We start from the raw sequence: 18,764 nt of genomic DNA, 5'->3' as shown, positions 1-18,764 counted from the left end.
CCAACAGGGATCTCGCTTCTTCCCCGTCCTGCAGCTCATCTGCTATGAACAGGGAGGGAGGAGGATTGCCACAACTCTGCCAGTTGGAGGCCTTCCTTTAGGGTACAGATTCTAGCCACCAAGGCTTCATCTCTTCCTTGCAGTTCACGTAACTTCTCTGTGTCATGAAGTGCAGCCTCTGCCTTAGCTCACAAAGCTGAAAAAAACACCCAGCCCACAGCCAACCAGGCACTCGGCTTCTCTAGGGTCTCCCCTACCACCCAGAGGGCCTTCTCTACTGTGTCAGGTGCGCCAGTAATGTCGAACCAGTTCTGGGGGGGGGGGGGATCCCACGTTGCTAGGAGACTTGTAACCAGATACCACATACCAGAGACCAGCCACCATTCCAGACCCCTTTCCAAGGATATGATGGTTCCTCCACATTCATACCATACTCCAATGAATCCTGCCAATGGTGCCAATTGTCTTGCAGCCCTTCAAGGCCAGGCAGATTCACATGGGATTTGGGCAGATGGAAGGAAATTAGTGGAGCTGTGGGAATGCCTTACATGCCTTTATTCAAGGGTGGGGTGATTCATGCATGCTGCAAGCCACATGTTGCTCAGGGTGGAAAATCCCAACTTTATTATATACTAAATGAACACAAAACTGGCAGGATTCCAAGATACGATATAACAAAGCATGATTCTGTGGCACATTCTCAAGCTTATGGGAATACTGCTTATCTTAGTTGCCTGGACATCTGGGTGAGGGAGCCTGACTGACTCCATTTTTTTACACATCTCATACCCATTAAGATGGCCATTACCAAAAAAATCCTAGAGAGTAACCAGCTTGGGTGAAGATGTGGAGAAACTAGAATACTTTCGCAGTGGGATTGCAAAATTGTGCAACAGCTACTATGAAAAATAGTATGGATTTTTCTAAATATTAAGAATAGAACAACTATATAATCCAGCAATTCCACTTTTGAGTACATATCTAAAAGAATTAAAAATTGGATCTCAAAGAGATACTTGCACACCCATGTTTATTGTAACATTATTTACAATAGCCATGATGTGAAAACAACCTAAATGTCAATGGATGGATGAATGGATATGGAAAATATGATCTCTAGATATAGTGGAGTATTATTCAGCGTTAAGAAAGAAGGAAATCTTGTCATATGCTGCAAAACAGATAAAACTTGAGGAAATTAGGCTAAGTGAAACAAGCCAATAACAAAAAGACAAAGACTGTGTGATTCTGTTTATATGAGGATATAAGTAATCCAACTCATAGAAACAGAAAGTGGAATGGTGGTAGCAAGGAGCTGGGAGGAGGGGGAATGGAGGGGTTGTTGTTCAATGGGTGTAGATCAAGGATGTCAAACTCATTATCATCGGGGCCACATCAGCCTTGTGGTTGCTTTCAAAGGGCTGAATGTAATTTCAACTCTGTAACAGTTAAGGAGTAGTTACCTTTATACAGTCCTAAAACTACATTCAGCCCTTTGAAAGTAACCTCGAGGCTGATGTGGCCCCCAGTGAAAATGAGTTTGATACCCCTGGTATAGAATTTCAGTCACACAAGATGAAAAAGTTCAAGAGATCTGTTGTATAGTAATGTGCATGTAGTTAATAATACTATACTCTCCACTTAGATATTGTTTTTTTTTAAGATTTTATTTATTCATTTAGAGAGAATGGAAGGGAGGGAGAAAAAGAGGGCGAGAAACATCAATGTGTGATTGCCTCTCACATAGCTCCCCACTCGGGACCTGGCCTGCAACTCAGGCATGTGCCCTGACTGGGAATTGAACTGGCGACCCTTTGGTTTGCAGCCCGAGCTCAATCCATTGAGCTATACCAGCCAGGGCTAGATATTGTTAACAGGATAAATTTATGTTATGTGCTTTTTACACCTGTGAAATAAATTCATGGGAAAATTAAAAATTATAATTACAAAAAGGTATAGAATGTAACAAATATCTGTGTACACACACCGAAATTTTTAAAATAAAACAGGAATACAAAAAAATAGGTGGAGAACCACAGTAGAATTTTGCAAATCTAATTAAAATGTGTTTTTTTTTACTTAAGGATTTTCCTTTTCAATGTATTAATTTTCTTATCTTTCTTTTGACCTTTGTCAGATATTTAGATGACATCTCTGTTGATGTGCTTCTATGAGATTCCCTGGAGAAATTAAAAGGCACAGGAAAGCTCAGAAGATGTGCTACCAGGCCTCATAGGAACTGCAAATTGAAATCTGGATTGTCCCCTTGATCCCAATGACAGCCTGATACACCTCCTGCTATTTGCCACTGCATGCAAAACTCAGCAGAACTTCCGGTGCTTAGCCTACTTGTCTCTGCTTCTCCAGCTGAGTGCCCACCTTGCTGTAGGCCCCACATTCTGCTTCCCATCTTCTCTTCTGGTGCCCCACATGCCAACTCCCGAAGAGGAGCAACTGTGACAAAGTCTCTCTTGTCCAGCCTGGTACTTTGGCCCAGGCACCATCCCACAGACCATCAGCTAGGTAGTGAACAAGTGTACAAAAAGTGACCTGTGTAGGCAGGATAATTGGCAGGCCCTTGGGAGCTTCATAGCCTGTCCAGGTCACATCTAATGGGTGATGCTCCGTGCTTGTGCCAAAATTCATTTTTATTTCATTTAAAGATAAATCAGGAGAAAGCAAATCTTTGAATAACAAAGCTATACCAAAAATAATGTGGTCTGCTCTGAGCTTTCTTTTCCTCTTTCTTTAGGAGTTATTTTCAGTTCTCTGTGGCAGATGTAGAGAAAAAATATGCACACTGTCTATATGGACACTGAGGAGATGCCCTGAAACCAGCCTGGTTGGGCTGGTCTGAGGAAGTGATGTGGGCATTGAGTGGGAGTTAATCACACAAACAAGGGGAGGGGATAGTGCACACTGGCACAGGAAAGAACTTGTGTAAAGTCAGGGAAACAGGCAACAGTGAGCTAATGTTAGTGGAATCTCACTATCTAATCTCCACTCTGCACTTTATCTTTGCATCCAGTGCCTAACAAGTAGTACCATCTTAATAAATGTGGAATGACTAAACAATTGTACAAGCAGGAATTCTCATGTGGGAGAGCCCAGTGAAAACTCACAATGAGCAGAATATAGTGGGCATATTGAGGACTCATTATCATAACATGTGTATGCTCTTCAATATTTGTGGTTACAGAAGTAGAAACCAAAATAGCTGAACTGCTTTTCATATCAGAGGAGAAAAAACATGAAGCTGATTGCTAAGGAGGGGGGATCTTGGAGGGACAGATGTGAACCTTTGTGGTTGGTGCTAGGGGCAGGGTGAACAACCTGAGACAGTGAATAGGACAGAAATATCAAAATTGAAACTTTTTTCCAGGCTTGTACCTTGTACACAGTTATATCTGTTCACTTCTCTGTGCCCTTGCTGCCTGTGTGGCTCTGCTAACAAATCTTGGTAGATTTTTATTTTCCAGTTCCAAATGGTAGCTGTATTTGACATGTTCATATCTTTGATTCTCAGACAAACAATCCAAATATTTCTGAAGTTTAGGTTTGGTACCAATGTTATTTCCCAGGCCTAGGTAAATTTTCATAGTATTAAGAAGGTTTAAAAAAGAGTGAATGTGTGGAGATGATGCTATTAGAAATGAATTGGGGTCCCAGAAGATGCTCCCTTCTCTCCACCACCTACTCTAGGATCACTCCTGGTCATCTAGTAACAATCCCAGGACAGGCACCTGACCTGTGGAGCAACTTGCTTTTGCCTGCCTGGAAGAAATAGCAGGTGATGCTTGCTGGCCAGCTGTGCCAGTGTTACTTGGACCTGCAGCTAGCTCAGTGCAGAGAGACCAACACTGTAAACACAACAAAGGAAACCACCACATCCATCTGAGCCTCTCTACCTTGGGAGGGAAAAAAAATACACTGTGACAGAACTGAAATAAGGAGAAGGAAATTTCAGTCATTCTCCTTGGCCCATATTTTTCTAAATATGTATTAATTTCAATTGCCCATGTGCATAGACATGAGGATGAGGTTAAAGAGAATACAAGCCATTTCTTAGGGGTCAGTGTCAAAGAAAACTACAGTGTTACAGACTTCCTGGATTCAAATAACTGGAATCTTTTATTTAAGTTTAACCTAAACTACTTTTGCCTAAACTCCAATTTTAGGAGAAAGACAAAAGAAGGAGCTGCCAGACATTTAGTTAAATAAAATACTTCTGCGATATGCCCTGGAATTTGTTTATAAGTAGCTCAGGCTCTAGACGTACATTTAGTTAGTTTTTTTCTGTTAAGAGAATCAAAGATTACATTGATGGCCCTCTCATAGGAGGACATTGAATTTCTATAGACAAAATATATGATATTTGATATCCTATTTAATTAGGCAAGAATTTTTAAAGAAAATTTTAAAAAGCAAGAGTAGTTTCATTATTCATTAGGAATAAGAATATTAACCAAAATAGCTTATTCATTGTGAACAGGTCATCTCTTTGGCCTTTTATTGTACTTGTCCAACAGGACCTCTTCCTCTCATACCCCTATAAAGAACAGGGATTATTAGGGGCCCTACATTACCCAATCTGCGCATTTCTCTCATTTTGTAATTGACATACCATAAAATTTACCATTTTAAATATATAATTATTTTTGCATATTCACAGTGTGTAACCATCTATTTTACAGTTTTTATTGAAAAAAGAAACCCCTTACACTTAATGAACTTTTTAAAAAAAGATTTTATTTATTTATTTTTAGAGAGAGGGGAAGGGAATGAGAGAGGGAGAGAAACATCAATATTGTAGCTGCCTCTTGTGTGCCCCCAACTGGGGACCTGGCCCACAACATAGGCATGTGCTCTGTCTGGGAATTGAACCAGTGACCCTTTGGTTCGTAGGCTGGGGGTTAATCCACCAGCCAGGGTGATCTTTAGTGAACTTTTAAACAGTTATAAAACATTTCTCTCTTTCCCCAACTGCTTGCAACAAGTAACCTACTTTTCGTTCCTGTGGATTTGCCTATTGTGAATATTTTACATTAGTGGATGTATACACTATGTAGTCTGTCTTGTCTGGCTTTTTTCACTTAGGAAAATGTTTTCAGGGTTCATACACCTTTAAGCATACATTAGTACTTCATGCACTTTTTTTTTATTTTGAGAGTACATTTATTAATGCTGGGGACAATGAAACAAGGAAGGTCTTAGGATGGAAGCAACAGGAGAACCTAGGATGGGCTGATTTGGCTCACTAGAAAATCAGAGAAAGGGAAGACATAGAGACAGGTCCATGGGATTAGCCCAGGGCAAGCTGCAGCTACCCACTGCTCCCCTGGGGACTCTCAGAGTTTAAGAGATGCACACCTATAGGGGAAGAAAAGTGTGGGTATGCTCTTGGGAGGGAGAGCACACAGTATTTTATTCCTTTTTATTTCCAAATAATATTCCATTTATGGATTACAGTATAATTTTTGGAACATTTAAAAAAATTTTCTTTTAAAATTACAGTTGACATTCAATACTACATTAGTTTCAGGTGTATAGCATAGTGGTCAGTCATTTATACAACTTACAAAGTGATTCTCCCAAGAAGTCTAGTACTTACCTGGCACTATATGTAGTCATTACAGTATTATTGACTACATACCCTATGCTGTACTGTACATGCCCATGAACCATGATTGTTTTTTTATCCATTCATTGGTTGGTGGACATTTGTATTATTGCTACTTTTTAGCTATTATGAATAGTCTGGGTTCTCTAGAGAAACAGAATTCATATGAAACAGAACTTATATGAATATATATGTATATAATATATGTGCATATACATATATGTGATTTAATGTAATTATGGACACTGAGAAGTCCAAGATATGCAGTCAGCAAGCTAGAGGCCCAAGATAGATGAGAGTATAAATTCCAATCCAAGTTTGAAGGCAAGAGAAGACTAATGTTCTAGCTCAAAGACAGAAGAGAAAGCTAAATCTCCCTTGTTGAGTCTTTCTGTTCTATTCAGACCTTCTCCAGATTGGATGAGGCTCACCCACATTGGAGAGAGCAATCTGCTTTACTCAGACTACTGAGTCAAACATTAATCTCATCCAGAAATACCTTCATAGCCACCCCCAGAATGATGTTTAACCAAATATCTGGGTACCTCATGGCCCAGTCAAGTTGACAAAAAAAAATCAAACATCACAGATACATTCCTAGGAGTAGAATTGATGGATCATATGATAACCCTTTGTTTTAACTTTTTAAAAAAAAACTAACAGACTGTTTTCCACAGTAGCTGCACAATGAGCCTCAGCAATGTATGAGGGTTCCAATTTCTCCACACCTTTGTCATGGTTATTCTAGTGCGTATAAACTAGTACTGCACTGTGGTTTTGATTTGCATTTCCCTAATGACTAATGATGTTGAGCATATCTTCATGTGCTATCACCATTTGCATATCTTCTCTGGAGAAATGACTATTCAGTCTTATGCATATTTTCAGTTGGGTTATTTATCTTTTTACCATTAAGCCAAAATAATTCTTTTTAATTTTGTATTGTATACTCTTATTAGATATATGATTTGCAAGTATTTTCTCCCATTCTGGGGGCTGAATTTTTACTTTCTTGTTAGAGTCCTTTAATGCACAAAAACTTTTAATCAAAAATGTATCTCTACATTGAGTGATATAAAACTCCTTTGCTCTCTCCTACAGGACCTTGAGCAGACCCATATTGCTCACTCATATCACAACAATATGAGTACATTCTTTTTGATTTTCAAACCATAGAAAAACAAGTCTTTATGTAACAGATTCCTGATTCAGCTGCCTGTTCGCACTGAAAACCAAACGTATGAGACAGGTATTGGTGACAAGGAAAGTGCTTTATTTGAGTACTGGCATCTGAAGAAGATGGGTGGATACTGTCCACAAAAACCCATCTTAACAGCTCTAGCCAAGTCAGCAATTCTTGTAGAAAGTTGGTGGGAATTTAGGAGGGGAATAATTCCTAAAGGGAGCCCAGATGAGCCATTTATCTTAAGAGTAAGGGGAGGGAGGACTGAAAGGGGAGCTGCACAGCTTTTACCCAAGCTCACTTGCTTCATTCAGCATTAGCATTCCTCCCTTCCCTGGGCCCCTGTGGTTTATGGCTGATTTCACTATATCTGGCAACTGCAAAGAGAACTAACTAAAGCACAAGGTTGATTAAATACTTTGATTTGTTTCAGAGCACATAACTTTGATTACTAGCTGGGAGATACTAAATTATAGTTACAACTTAACATCTTAGTGCAGGCAGAGGTTTTTACAGGGAGGCAAGGGAAAGCAGAACAAAGAGATCAGGGAAGGGGTGTGGACATGGAGGCAGTGGAATGAGTGGCTACAGGGGAAATTAAGGCAGGGCCCTCACCATTCCAATCTAACAAAGAACTTAATACAGGAGACTAAAAGCAAAAGCTCACACATTGACCCAGTAATCCTGAGCCTGGACTGATAAAGCTTCCAGGTATCCCAAACAAGTGAAATTATGATAGCGTAGAAAGTGGGGAGCCCCTGAAAGTCTGTGTGTATCATCTTCACCAGCTTGGAAAAGGAAAAGCTTGAGACTGTGTATTCATCCCAAGGCCTGGAAGGAAGAAGAGGAGGGGGTCCACAGTGCCCAAAGAAAAAAACCCATAAACAACTTGGATTAACTGCCTGCCTCATCACATATGCAAAATGAACATATAGACTCTAGAGTAAGATCAAGATTCAGGCTAACAGATCCCCACCCATACCTACATTTGAGTAGTCACATCTCTCCAGGGGAAGCTGGCAACACCTTTACCTGTCAATCAAAATGTAACTTCTTCACTCCCATCCCACCAACTATATAAGTCCTCAGAACAAAGGGCTAACTCTTTTCTCTTGGCCTCTTGGCTCTTTTTGCCACATAGGGGGGTCCTGGCCACCTGGCCTCTGGCCATCAGGATGCTGGCCACCCCATTTTTGCCACCCCTGCTCTAGCCACACTTCTAGCCACTTTCCTATTAAAACTTAGCATGAATAAACTTTGCTTGCATGCTAGTAGGCTTGCCAGCCTGTGATTCTTTACTGCATCAGTGAGAAGAACCAAGTTTTGGGGAGTTTCTCCCATAACACTTGCTGGTCCTGATATGGATCTTTATGGTCAGCATCCTTGCGTTGGCAGGACTCTAAGCTGAGACTGTATCTTAGATTTGCACAAGAACTGAACCTGTTGATTCAAATAAAGTGTATGTAGAAAGGAAATTTTTTCCGTAGCTGGTGTGGCTCTGTGAATTAAGTGCCAGCCTGTGAACCAAAGGGTCACTGGTTCGATTCCTGGTCAGAACTTGTGCCTGGGTTGCCAAGCCACAGTTGGGGACATGCAAGAGGAAACCAGTGAATGTATCTCTCACACATTGATGTTTCTCTCCCTCTCTTTCTCCCTTCCCATCTCTCTAAAAATAAATGAATACAATCTTATTTTAAAAGCTTTTCTGTTACAAAAAAGAAACATTTAACATGGAAACTCCAGCTTTGAGAAGCAAAAAACAGGTTAGAGTTACAAGCTGGGTTTAATATTTACTAAGATTAATATGGGTAACTGTAGGTAAGTATAATGTATTCATTCCCCATTACACCTGTAGGTTCACAGAAATCTCCTAGAGGTTTGGATTTCCCCACACCTTAGTGTTGGGATTTGAGGAACATCATTTTAACTTGCTAAGGGCCCAGCTTTCATTTGGGTTGTACTACTATTAAGGTAATGCTGCTTTCTATCCTTCATTGCAAATATTTTTTACTACTTTTTACTCAATTAACACACTCACTCGGTTATACCTAGGGTAAAATAGACTTCTGTGGAACAACTTGAGAAGAGAATTATGCCTATGGTGAAATGCTTTCAGTTTTATACAACCACATGTAGAAATACACAATCCATAAATAAGTCAGGAACTTCCTACATATCATTTCATGAGTTATTTCAGTCATACAAGTTGGTAGATTTTGAGGATCAAGTTTACATATTTTGCAGTATCTATTTCTTAGGGAATAAACTCTTAACTAAATAACTCCCCAAAGCACTGATTGAGTTGATTAACAATAACTGAAACAAGATTTTTTTCACTGAAAGAAAACACTTTTGAAAAATTATAACTAAACTACAGAACATCCATCACTGAGAACTGCCTAAAGTCTAGCTAAACAGAAGTTCTATAACTAAATATATACAGGCATCTGTTCAGAAGTTAAATATTTGATATTTGCTTAGAGCTTTGAAGGCTCTTGGTCTGTGTTAACCTAAACTTCTAGTGCAGGAGTGCACTAGAAGTAGTGCACTAGTAGTGATTAGGAAGAGATGCAAAGATGCTGAACAGGCTGAACTCACACCCACATGTGGTAGTTAAAAATAGAGAGGGATATCTAAGCTGAAGAGGTCCCATCTGAGGTTCAAGTGTTCCCAGATCCACACCAGGCTTCCCAGCCCAGGATTCCAGTGTTGGGAAGAGAAGTTGCAATAATTTCAGGCTGTGAAAACCAGAAGAGATTATGATCAAGCAAGGAAGAGGGCTTCTAGAGTTCCACGTGGTCCTTTTAAAGGGCTTACTCACTTACACATTCATTCTGAGTTCCACTGATGGGACACCATGGACATACAGGGAGAAACTGAATTGTTTGGCTTCAGGGCGAGGCCTAGAGAAGAGCAGAATTTTCCCAAACACAGTGTTGGCATAAAATTTTATTCCTTTGCTGAGCCCTCCCCTACCCAGCTTCTGCAGCAGGAAGGTACCATGTCTGAGTCTCAACCTACCTAACACTATTCATCCCACTCTGATGATTCGCTGAGACTCTGCCCCACCCAATTTGTGGGCCAGCCCAAGCCACTTCCATTGTGTTTTCTGTACAAATGGGCTGTCTTGACTCATGCTCTGGATTTTCTTAAAAATTTTCAAAGGTTCACAAACCCTAAGCAAGTAGCATCTGGTCTCAGCATGCCCAGGACCTCTTGCTAAACAACCCCGTGCCCAGCAGTGTCAGCAGCCAGTCTCATTTCCCAGCTTAGCCTCTCCCAGGTCCAAAACAAAAGGCAACCATCTTCAGATCACTTTGTAGCTTACACCAAGGGTCCCCAGGTAGGGCATAGGCAGCAGCTAACCTTGGCTTGAATCAGAGCCCTACCCCAAAGGCTCCAGAACCAACACACCCAATGGCCAGCTTCAAACAACACTAGAGCACCACTCAAGCATCCCTGCAAATAGAAGATTAATTAGGCACCAGAGTGTTGGGAACTACCCTACCTGGTTTCAGAAGCTGTAACCCCATCATGGCTAAGGCTGAGTAAGCAACCTTGGGACCATAAGCCACTAAGGAGACAAAGCTTATCTTCCTGGCAGAGGTGCTGCCTCTGCCCCTTTTACTTCACCCTGCCTGGCCCCCAATGCATGATTGATTAACCAATGATGGGTAAGATTCCTCAAGGGAGGGACGACCTAAAACAGGCATGATCATGGGAGGTCCTCAGGGTAGGACTTGGGGGGCTATAGCAAAAGGGGGTGATGGACCCTCGCCCCTCAGCTTTGACAAAGCCTGAGTCCTCATTCTGTCTGTGAGAAGTCTCCTAATCTATTGGCTGCCTTACTTCCCCTGCCTGACTTAAGCCTGAAACAATGACAGAGGGAGGTGCAGCCCTGGGCTGGAAAGGGTGGGTTCCCCAGGGTAATCAGGCCTAAGAAAGAATACGTAAAATCCTGTGAAACCTGCTTTGCTAAGAACACTCTTAATTAAATGATCAGGGTCTGAGCAGGAAATGAGTTTGTTTCCCAAAGTTTTTGTAGCCCTTTAGCTAACAGACCCTGACTCAAAATAAGCCCTCATAGTTCTTTGTATGCTATCTGTTGTTTGATCCTTACTGCCTGGCAATGATTAATGAGCTTTACCTGTATTCCTGTGCAAACTGAAAACCAATAAAAGCTTGCCAAGGCAAGGGTCAGGGCGTTCTCCTCTTGAGAGAGTGGCTGGGCCGTCCCTTTTCCTCCACAGGACTTGGTAGTCCTTGTGAATGTCTCATCTCATCCATAATGCCAGGGATACTGCTGGCTGGTGTTGGCGCCACCAGAGCCCCCTGAAGTGAATCTTGTTTTGTAGGACCAGCCCCTCCACAACAGCTCTAGATCATGGCTAGTCTTCATAATCAATCAGCCTGAGGGCCAATCCCACTCATTTATGTGCCAATAGCAATCAAGACTCAACTCCAACAAGAGTGTTTATACAATCCATACAAGGGACACATTGGAGCACCCAGCTCAGGTGATCAGGGAGACTGTGCCACTGGGTTTCACAGGACACCTACTATGTAAGCCACTCTACCAATATCAGGAGATGTAGAATCTCCAACTAATAGACAGAAACAAAAACAAGAAGGTAGCCAAAATGAGGAGAAAAAGAAACATGTCCCAAATGGAAAAAACAAAAACAAAAACAAACCACAGAATAAAACTCCAGGAAAAATAACCAAGCAAAATAAAAACAAGCAATCTAACAGATGCACAGTTCAAAATACTGGTTATAAGGATGCACAGTGATCTCAGTGAAATCTTCAACAAAGAGATGCTAAAAATAAAACTGGAAATAGAAAACATAAAAAGGGGGAAGGGATTTCAGGAACATGTACAAAGGACACATGGACAAAACCAAAGACGGGGAGGATTGAGGGTGGAGAATGGGGATAGCTGGGGTGGGGGGGGAATGGTGAGGGTAAATGGAGACAATTGTACTTGAACAACAATTAAATAAAAAAGAAAAAAGAAAACATAAAAAGAACCAGTGAAAATGTAGAATATAGTAACTAAAATAAAGAATACATTTGGAGGCTTTAAAAGAGGATTAGGAAAAGCAGAGGGTCGAATCACCAATATAGAGGATACAGTAGAAGACGATCAGACTTCTAGCTAAGATGGAGATGTAGATACATACACTTTGCCTCCTTGCACAACCAAAAGAAGGACAACAATAAATTAAAACAAACAAACAAACAGCCCCAGCTGGTGGGCTCATCATTAAGTTACCCAAGATTAAAGATAAGGAGAGAATCTTAAAAGCAGCAAGAGGAAAGGAGGCAGTTACCTACAAAGGAGTTCCCATAAAAATATCAGCTGATTTCTCAAAAGAAACCTTGGCAGGCAAGGAAGGGTTGCAAAGAAGTATTCAAAGTGGGTCGGAGAAAGATGGTGGCTTTACTCTAGGCAGTGTGTTTCTCGGATTCTGTGAAGAGGAGGGAAACTCTCGGATCGGTGGAGAAACAGAGCAAGTGGCCTAAGTTACCGAATCATTTTTGAAAGCAGAACATCAAAAATTATTGCGATCATTGAAAAACCAGAAGGTAAGGAGACTGCTTCAGGACAAAAGGGACCCAGGGATCAGCGCGGGGACCAGGGTTTTGCAGTCCCCAGGCCCAGTGCTCCCAGGTCTGCCTCAGGGAACCCAGGAGAGCGGAGTCACTGCTCCTTCCCCCGAATACGGGGGTTGAGCAACACCAGGGGAGAACTTGTTGCTTGAAGGCACAGAGAGGCCAGCTGGACTGGGAAAATCGCCCAGGGACTGTGAACACCCACCCAGAGCCGTGGGAGAAGTGAGGGCCTCCAGCCATCATGACCAGGGGCGGCCTGGAAGAGTGCCCGCACCCCTAGCCCAGTGGGAGTGTGGATCAGTGGAAAACCCAGACATCCCAACCCTGATCCAGGAAAGGGCGCAGTGTTCTCAGGTTTCCGGAGCCCGCGGTGCAGAACTGTGGAAGTGTGCGCCCCATCGGGAATCCTGACTCTCACGCGGTGAACCCGGAAGGGACGCAGTGCTTAGGGCATTCCTAGAGCCCGAAACTCAAAAATTTGGTGGAGGGGCACGCCCTTTTAAGATTCCCGGGGAGGGCACAGTGAATCCCAAAACATTGCGGGTGCCTCCTGAGATCATAGAGCTGGAACCCTGCAGGGACCCCAGAGTCTGGAAGAACGCAGCAGTGAGCTCCAGAGAGCGAGTGTGCTCGGGAGTGCCCAGGGTACCTGAGAGACTTGCTGAGATTTGGCTGGGAAGAGTGATAAGCATTTCAAAGGTCCCTCAGCCAGCAGAAGCCAGCAAGATCAGAAAAACTGGTCTGGCCAATTAGAAACCAACAAGAGTTTTTTTTTTTGTTTGTCTGCTTTGCTTTGGTTTGGTTTGGTTTGGTTTGGTTTTTGTGGCTGTTGTTGCTTGATTGATTTCATCTTGTGTTTTAAGTGACATTTTATTTTTCAATTCTTATTTTTTATATCTCTCAATCCCTTATGTTTCACTTCCATTCATCCTAGTATTATTCTTTCCACTCCAAATTTATCTCTCCTACACTCCATCTTCTGCTTTTTTTCCCTTTTTTTTTTTGATCTTGCAAATTACTGTAAATTTGTATTATCTTTTTCTCACTTTTCTGACATTTTTTATTTTAATAGTATTTTGGTATTCTTTTTCTTTCTGTATAATCTTCTTTGCTTGGCTGGTTACACTGTCATTTGATAGGTTCCCCTTGGTATCTCAGTCAAAGTGTGTTGATAATTTACTACCCTTCATCTGTGTTCCATTAATACACTTCTCAAGGTTCTATACTCTTTATTCTTGTTATCTAGATCTCATCGATTCTGCCACAAGAGTGTCACTTTACTATTACTGTTAATAAGACCTAGTCCATACAATTGTAAATACTACTCAATACCCCTACCTGATCTCAGCCCACTTTGCAGTTTCCTGAACTATACTATTGTGGGGGTTGTCTCTATCCTTTTACACACTACTCCTATTTACTAATCTTTAATCCAACCCTACCTTAGAATCTGACCTCCCACAGCCTCACAGCTTTCTAGATCCAACTAACAATCCTCTTGTCCCCAATAAGAGTCTTATCTTCTTCCTATCCTTTCTAAAACGTGGATAATGAGGTGGAGGATCACGGTTAACACTACAAGGAGCCAAAGGATAACCCATCTCTTCTCTACTGGCTGCTAATGTAAATATCATAGTATACTGTCTTGCTGTCTTAAACCATTTCACCTTACTCCTCCAACTAATCACAAAAAAAGAGTAGGGGGAAGCTGTGAACACAAGGATACACAAAGGAGAATGCACTACTGAATCTCACAAGTATTCTACCACAGAAGTTCACACCATAATTACAGGGAACCAGATCAGATCAATTTAAGAAACAGAGGCTAACAAGAAGAAACCCACAAACAATGAGACAACAAAGAAACAATCCCCAATTGAAGAGAAACGAGGAAGCTTCGGGAAAAATGCTAAATGAAATAGAGGCAACTCAACTATCAGATATTGAGTTCAAAACAATGATTAATAGGAAGTTCAATGAACTCACAATGAGCTATCAGAAATTAGAGGGAAACTACAACAATCTCACTGCAAACTATATAAACATGAAAAAGGAAATAGAAACTCTCAGCAAGGGCCAAGAAATGAAGAATACAATTTCGGAACTGAAGAACACAGTAGAAGGAATGAAAAGCAGGATTGATGAAGCAGAAGATCGGATTAGCAATCTAGAGGACAAGTAGAAAACAACACCGAGAAAGAGCAAGAAAAGGAAAAGGGGCTCAGAAAGAATGAAGAGGGATTAAGAGAAATGCAAGACAATATGAAATGTAATAATATCCGTATAATAGGGATACCAGAAGGAGAAGAAGAGCAAGGGATCGAAAACCTATTTGAACAAGTAATGAAGGATAACTTCCCTAATTTGATGACAGAAAAAGTCACACAAATCCAGGAAACACAGAGAGTCCCAATCAAAAGGAACCCAAAGAGGCCCACCTCAAGACACATCATAATTAAAATGGCAAAATTTCAAGACAAAGAGAGAATCTTAGGGGCAGCAAGGGAAAAACAGGAAGTAACATACAAGGGAGCACCAATAAGTCTAACAGCTGACTTCTCAATAGAAATGCTCCAAACCAGAAGGGAATGGCAAGAAATATTCCAAGTAATGAGAACCAGAGGTCTGCAACCAAGGCTACTTTACCCAGCAAATCTCTCAATCAAGATAGAAGGCCAAATAAGAAGCTTCCCAGACAAAAGAAATCTAAAAGAATACACCTCCACCAAACCAGCTCTGCAAAAGATTCTAAAGGGACTGCTTTAAGGAAGGGAAGGAAAAGAGAGAGAAAGAGAGGCAATGAATAAGTACCTATCAATAATAACCTTAAACGTAAATGGATTAAATGTTCCAATCAAAAGACATAGAATAGCTGAATGGATAAGAAAACATGACCCACACATATGCTGCCTACAAGAGACCCACCTCAGGATAAAAGACCTGCACAGGCTGAAAGTGAAGGGCTGGAAACAAATTTTCCAAGCAAATGGACAGAAAAAAAAAAAAAGCCGGGGTAGCTATACTCATATCTGACCAAATAGACTTCCAAAAAAGGTCCGTAAAGAGAGACCCAGAAGGTAACTTCATAATAATCAAGGGAAGAATCCACCAAGAAGACATAAATATTGTAAATATATATGCACCCAACATAGGAGCACCCAAATGCATAACGAAAAACTTAGAGGACTTCAAGAAAGATATGGACAGCAACACAATTATAGTGGGGGATTTTCACACCCCACTATCAAAAATGGACAGATCTTCCAAACAAAATATCAACAAACATATTGGGGCATTGAACAATACCCTTGATGGAACGGACTTTACTGACATATACAGAGCCCTCCATCCCAAACAAGCTAAATACACATTCTTTTCAAATGTACACGGAACATTTTCAAAGATAGACCACATGATAGGACACAAAACAAGCCTCAACAATTTCAAGAAAATTGAAATCATACCAAGCATTTTCTCAGACCACAAGGGACTGAAGCTAGAAACCAACCCGAGGAAAAAAACCCAAAACACTAAAAATCATGGAGATTAAATAGCATGCTATTAAACAATGAATGGGTCAAGAATGATATTAGGGAAGAAATCAAAAGGTTTCTGGAAACAAATGAAAATGAACTCACAACAACCTAAAACTTATAGGACACAGCCAAGGCAGTCCTGAGAGGGAAGTTCATAGAGATACAGGCCCACCTAAAAAAGTTAGAAACATTACAAACAAACAACCTAACCTACGTCTACAAGAACTTGAGGAACAACAACAAAGACAGCCCAGAGCAAGTAGAAGGAAGGAAATAACCAAGATCAGAGCAGAATTAAATGACATAGAGACTAAAAGCACAATTGTAAGGATCAATGAATCCAAGGGCTAGTTCTTTGAAAAGATAAACAGAATCGACAAGCCTTTAAGCAGACTCATCAAGGAAAAAAAGAGAAAACCGAAATAAACACAATCAGAAATGAAAGAGGGGAGATTACAACACATACCACAGAAATACAAAGGATTGTAAAATTACTACAAAGAACTGTATGCCAAGAAATTTGAAAACCTAGGTGAAATGGACAAATTTCTAGAAAAATGTAATCTTCCAAAACTCAATAAAGAAGAAGCAGAAAGCCTGAACAGACCAATAACAACAAAAGAAATTGAAGCAGTAATCAAAAAACTCCCAACACACAAAAGCCCTGGGCCAGATGGTTTCACAGGAGAATTCTACAAAGCATTTAAGGAAGAGCTAACCCCTATCCTTCACCCACTATTCCAAAAAATCCAAAAAGATGGGAGACTCCCAAACTCTTTTTTATGAGGCCAACATCATCCTAATTCCAAAACCAGATAAAGACACAACAAAGAAAGAAAACTTCAGGCCAATATCACTGATGAACATTGACGCTAAAATCCTCAACAAAATACTGGCAAACCGCATCCAACAATACATTAAGAAGATCATACACCATGACCAAGTGGGATTCATTCCAGGGATGCAAGGATGGAACAATATTTGCAAATCAGTAAATGTAATACATCACATAAACAAAAGCAAAGACAAAAACCACATGATCATATCAATAGATACAGAAAAAGCATTTGATAAGGTACAGCACCCATTCATGATAAAAACACTCAGCAAAGTGGGAGTAGAGGGAGCTTCTTCAACATAATAAAGGCCATATATGAGAGACCTACAGCCAACATCATACTCAATGGGCAAAAATTAAAATCTTTTCCACTAAGATCAGGAACAAGAAAAGGCTGTCCACTTTCACCTCTTCTATTCAATATAGTATTGGAAGTTTTAGCCACAGCAATCAGACAAGAAAAAGAAATAAAAGGCATCCAAATCGGAAAGGAGGAAACAAAACTGTCACTGTTTGCAGATGACGTGATAGTGTACATAGAAAATCCTATAGACTCCACCAAAAAACTGCTTGACCAAATAAATGAATTTGGCAAAACAGCAGGATCCAAAGTCAATATGTAGAAATCAAAGGCATTTCTGTACACCAACAATGAAACAGCAGAAGCAGAGATAAAGGAAAAAATTCCATTTGAAATAGCAAAAAGAAAAATAAAATATCTAGGAATAAACCTAACCAAAGAGGTAAAAGACCTGTTTTCAGAAAACTACATAACACTCAGGAAAGAAATCAAGGAAGACACAAACAAATGGAAACATATACGTGTTCATGGATTGGAAGAATTAATATCATCAAAATGTCCATACTACCCAAGCAATTTACACATTCAATGCAATTCCTATTAAAGTACCAATGGCATATTTCACAGACATAGAACAAACACTTCAAAAATTTATATGGAACCATAAACGACCCCAAATGGCTGCTTCAATTTTCAGAAAGAAGAGTAAAGTCGGATGGATCACAATACCTGACACTAAACTATAATACAAGGCCACTGTCATCAAAAGAGCCTGGTACTGGCATAAAAACAGGCACATAGACCAATGGAACAGAACAGAGAGCCCAGAAATAAACCCAACTCTCTACGGTCAATTAATATTTGACAAAGGAGGCAGCAACATAAAATGGAGTAAAAATAGCCTCTTCAACAAATGGTATTGGGAGAACTGGACAGCCACATGCAAAAAAATGAAACTTGAGCACCAACTTACACCATATACAAAAATAAATTCAAGGTGGATAAAAGACTTAAATATAAAACGTGACACCATTAAAGTCCTAGAGGAGAGAGTAGGCAGGAAAATCTCAGATATTTTACGCAGAAACTTTTTTACTGATGTGTCCCCTAGAGCAAGGGACATAAAGGAAAGAATAAACAAATGGGACTTCATCAAAATTAAAAGCTTCTGCACAGCTAAAGAAAACAGTATCAAAATAAAAAGAGAACCAACTGTATGGGAAAACATATTTGCCAATGACACTTCTGACAAGGGTTTAATCTCCAAAATATATAAAGAACTTACACGACTCCACTCTAAGAAGACAAGGAATCCAATTAAAAAATGGGCAAAGGACTTGAACAAACAATTCTCCAAGGAGGACATACAGAAAATCCAAAGACACATGAAAAGATGGTCAATATTACTAGCAATCAGAGAGATGCAAATTAAAACCACAGTGAGATACCACTTCATACCAGTCAGAATGGCCATGATAAACAAAGCAACAAACAACAAGTGTTGGAGAGGTTGTGGAGAAAAGGGGTCCGTAGTGCACTGTTGGTGGGACTGCAGACTGGTACAACCACTATGGAAAGCAGTATGGAACTTCCTCAGAAAACTAAAAATGGATCTGCCTTTTGACCCTGCAATTCCACTGCTGGGACTCTATCCTAAGAAGACTAAAACA

The 18,764-nt window shown here is 40.5% G+C and overlaps 1 protein-coding gene across 1 annotated transcript in view; it reads left to right on the top strand.

Moving 5' to 3' along the window:
• Positions 1 to 3,266, top strand: part of PSMG2 (proteasome assembly chaperone 2) — a 40,866-nt gene extending 37,600 nt beyond the window's left edge. Inside the window, exon 7 of the mRNA XM_045849988.1 lies at positions 2,138 to 3,266. Coding sequence (XP_045705944.1) covers positions 2,138 to 2,149 — 12 coding nt within the window. The 3' untranslated portion in view covers positions 2,150 to 3,266. The remainder of the gene's footprint in view (positions 1 to 2,137) is intronic.
• Positions 3,267 to 18,764: the final 15,498 nt, after the last annotated feature.

Source organism: Phyllostomus hastatus, unplaced genomic scaffold (assembly GCF_019186645.2).
Source record: "Phyllostomus hastatus isolate PE091 unplaced genomic scaffold, TTU_PhHast_1.1 phas_contig_80, whole genome shotgun sequence".
NCBI classification, from domain to species: domain Eukaryota; kingdom Metazoa; phylum Chordata; class Mammalia; order Chiroptera; family Phyllostomidae; genus Phyllostomus; species Phyllostomus hastatus.
Note: the sequence above shows the minus strand (reverse complement) of the source record. Positions and strands in the feature narration are given on the sequence as shown.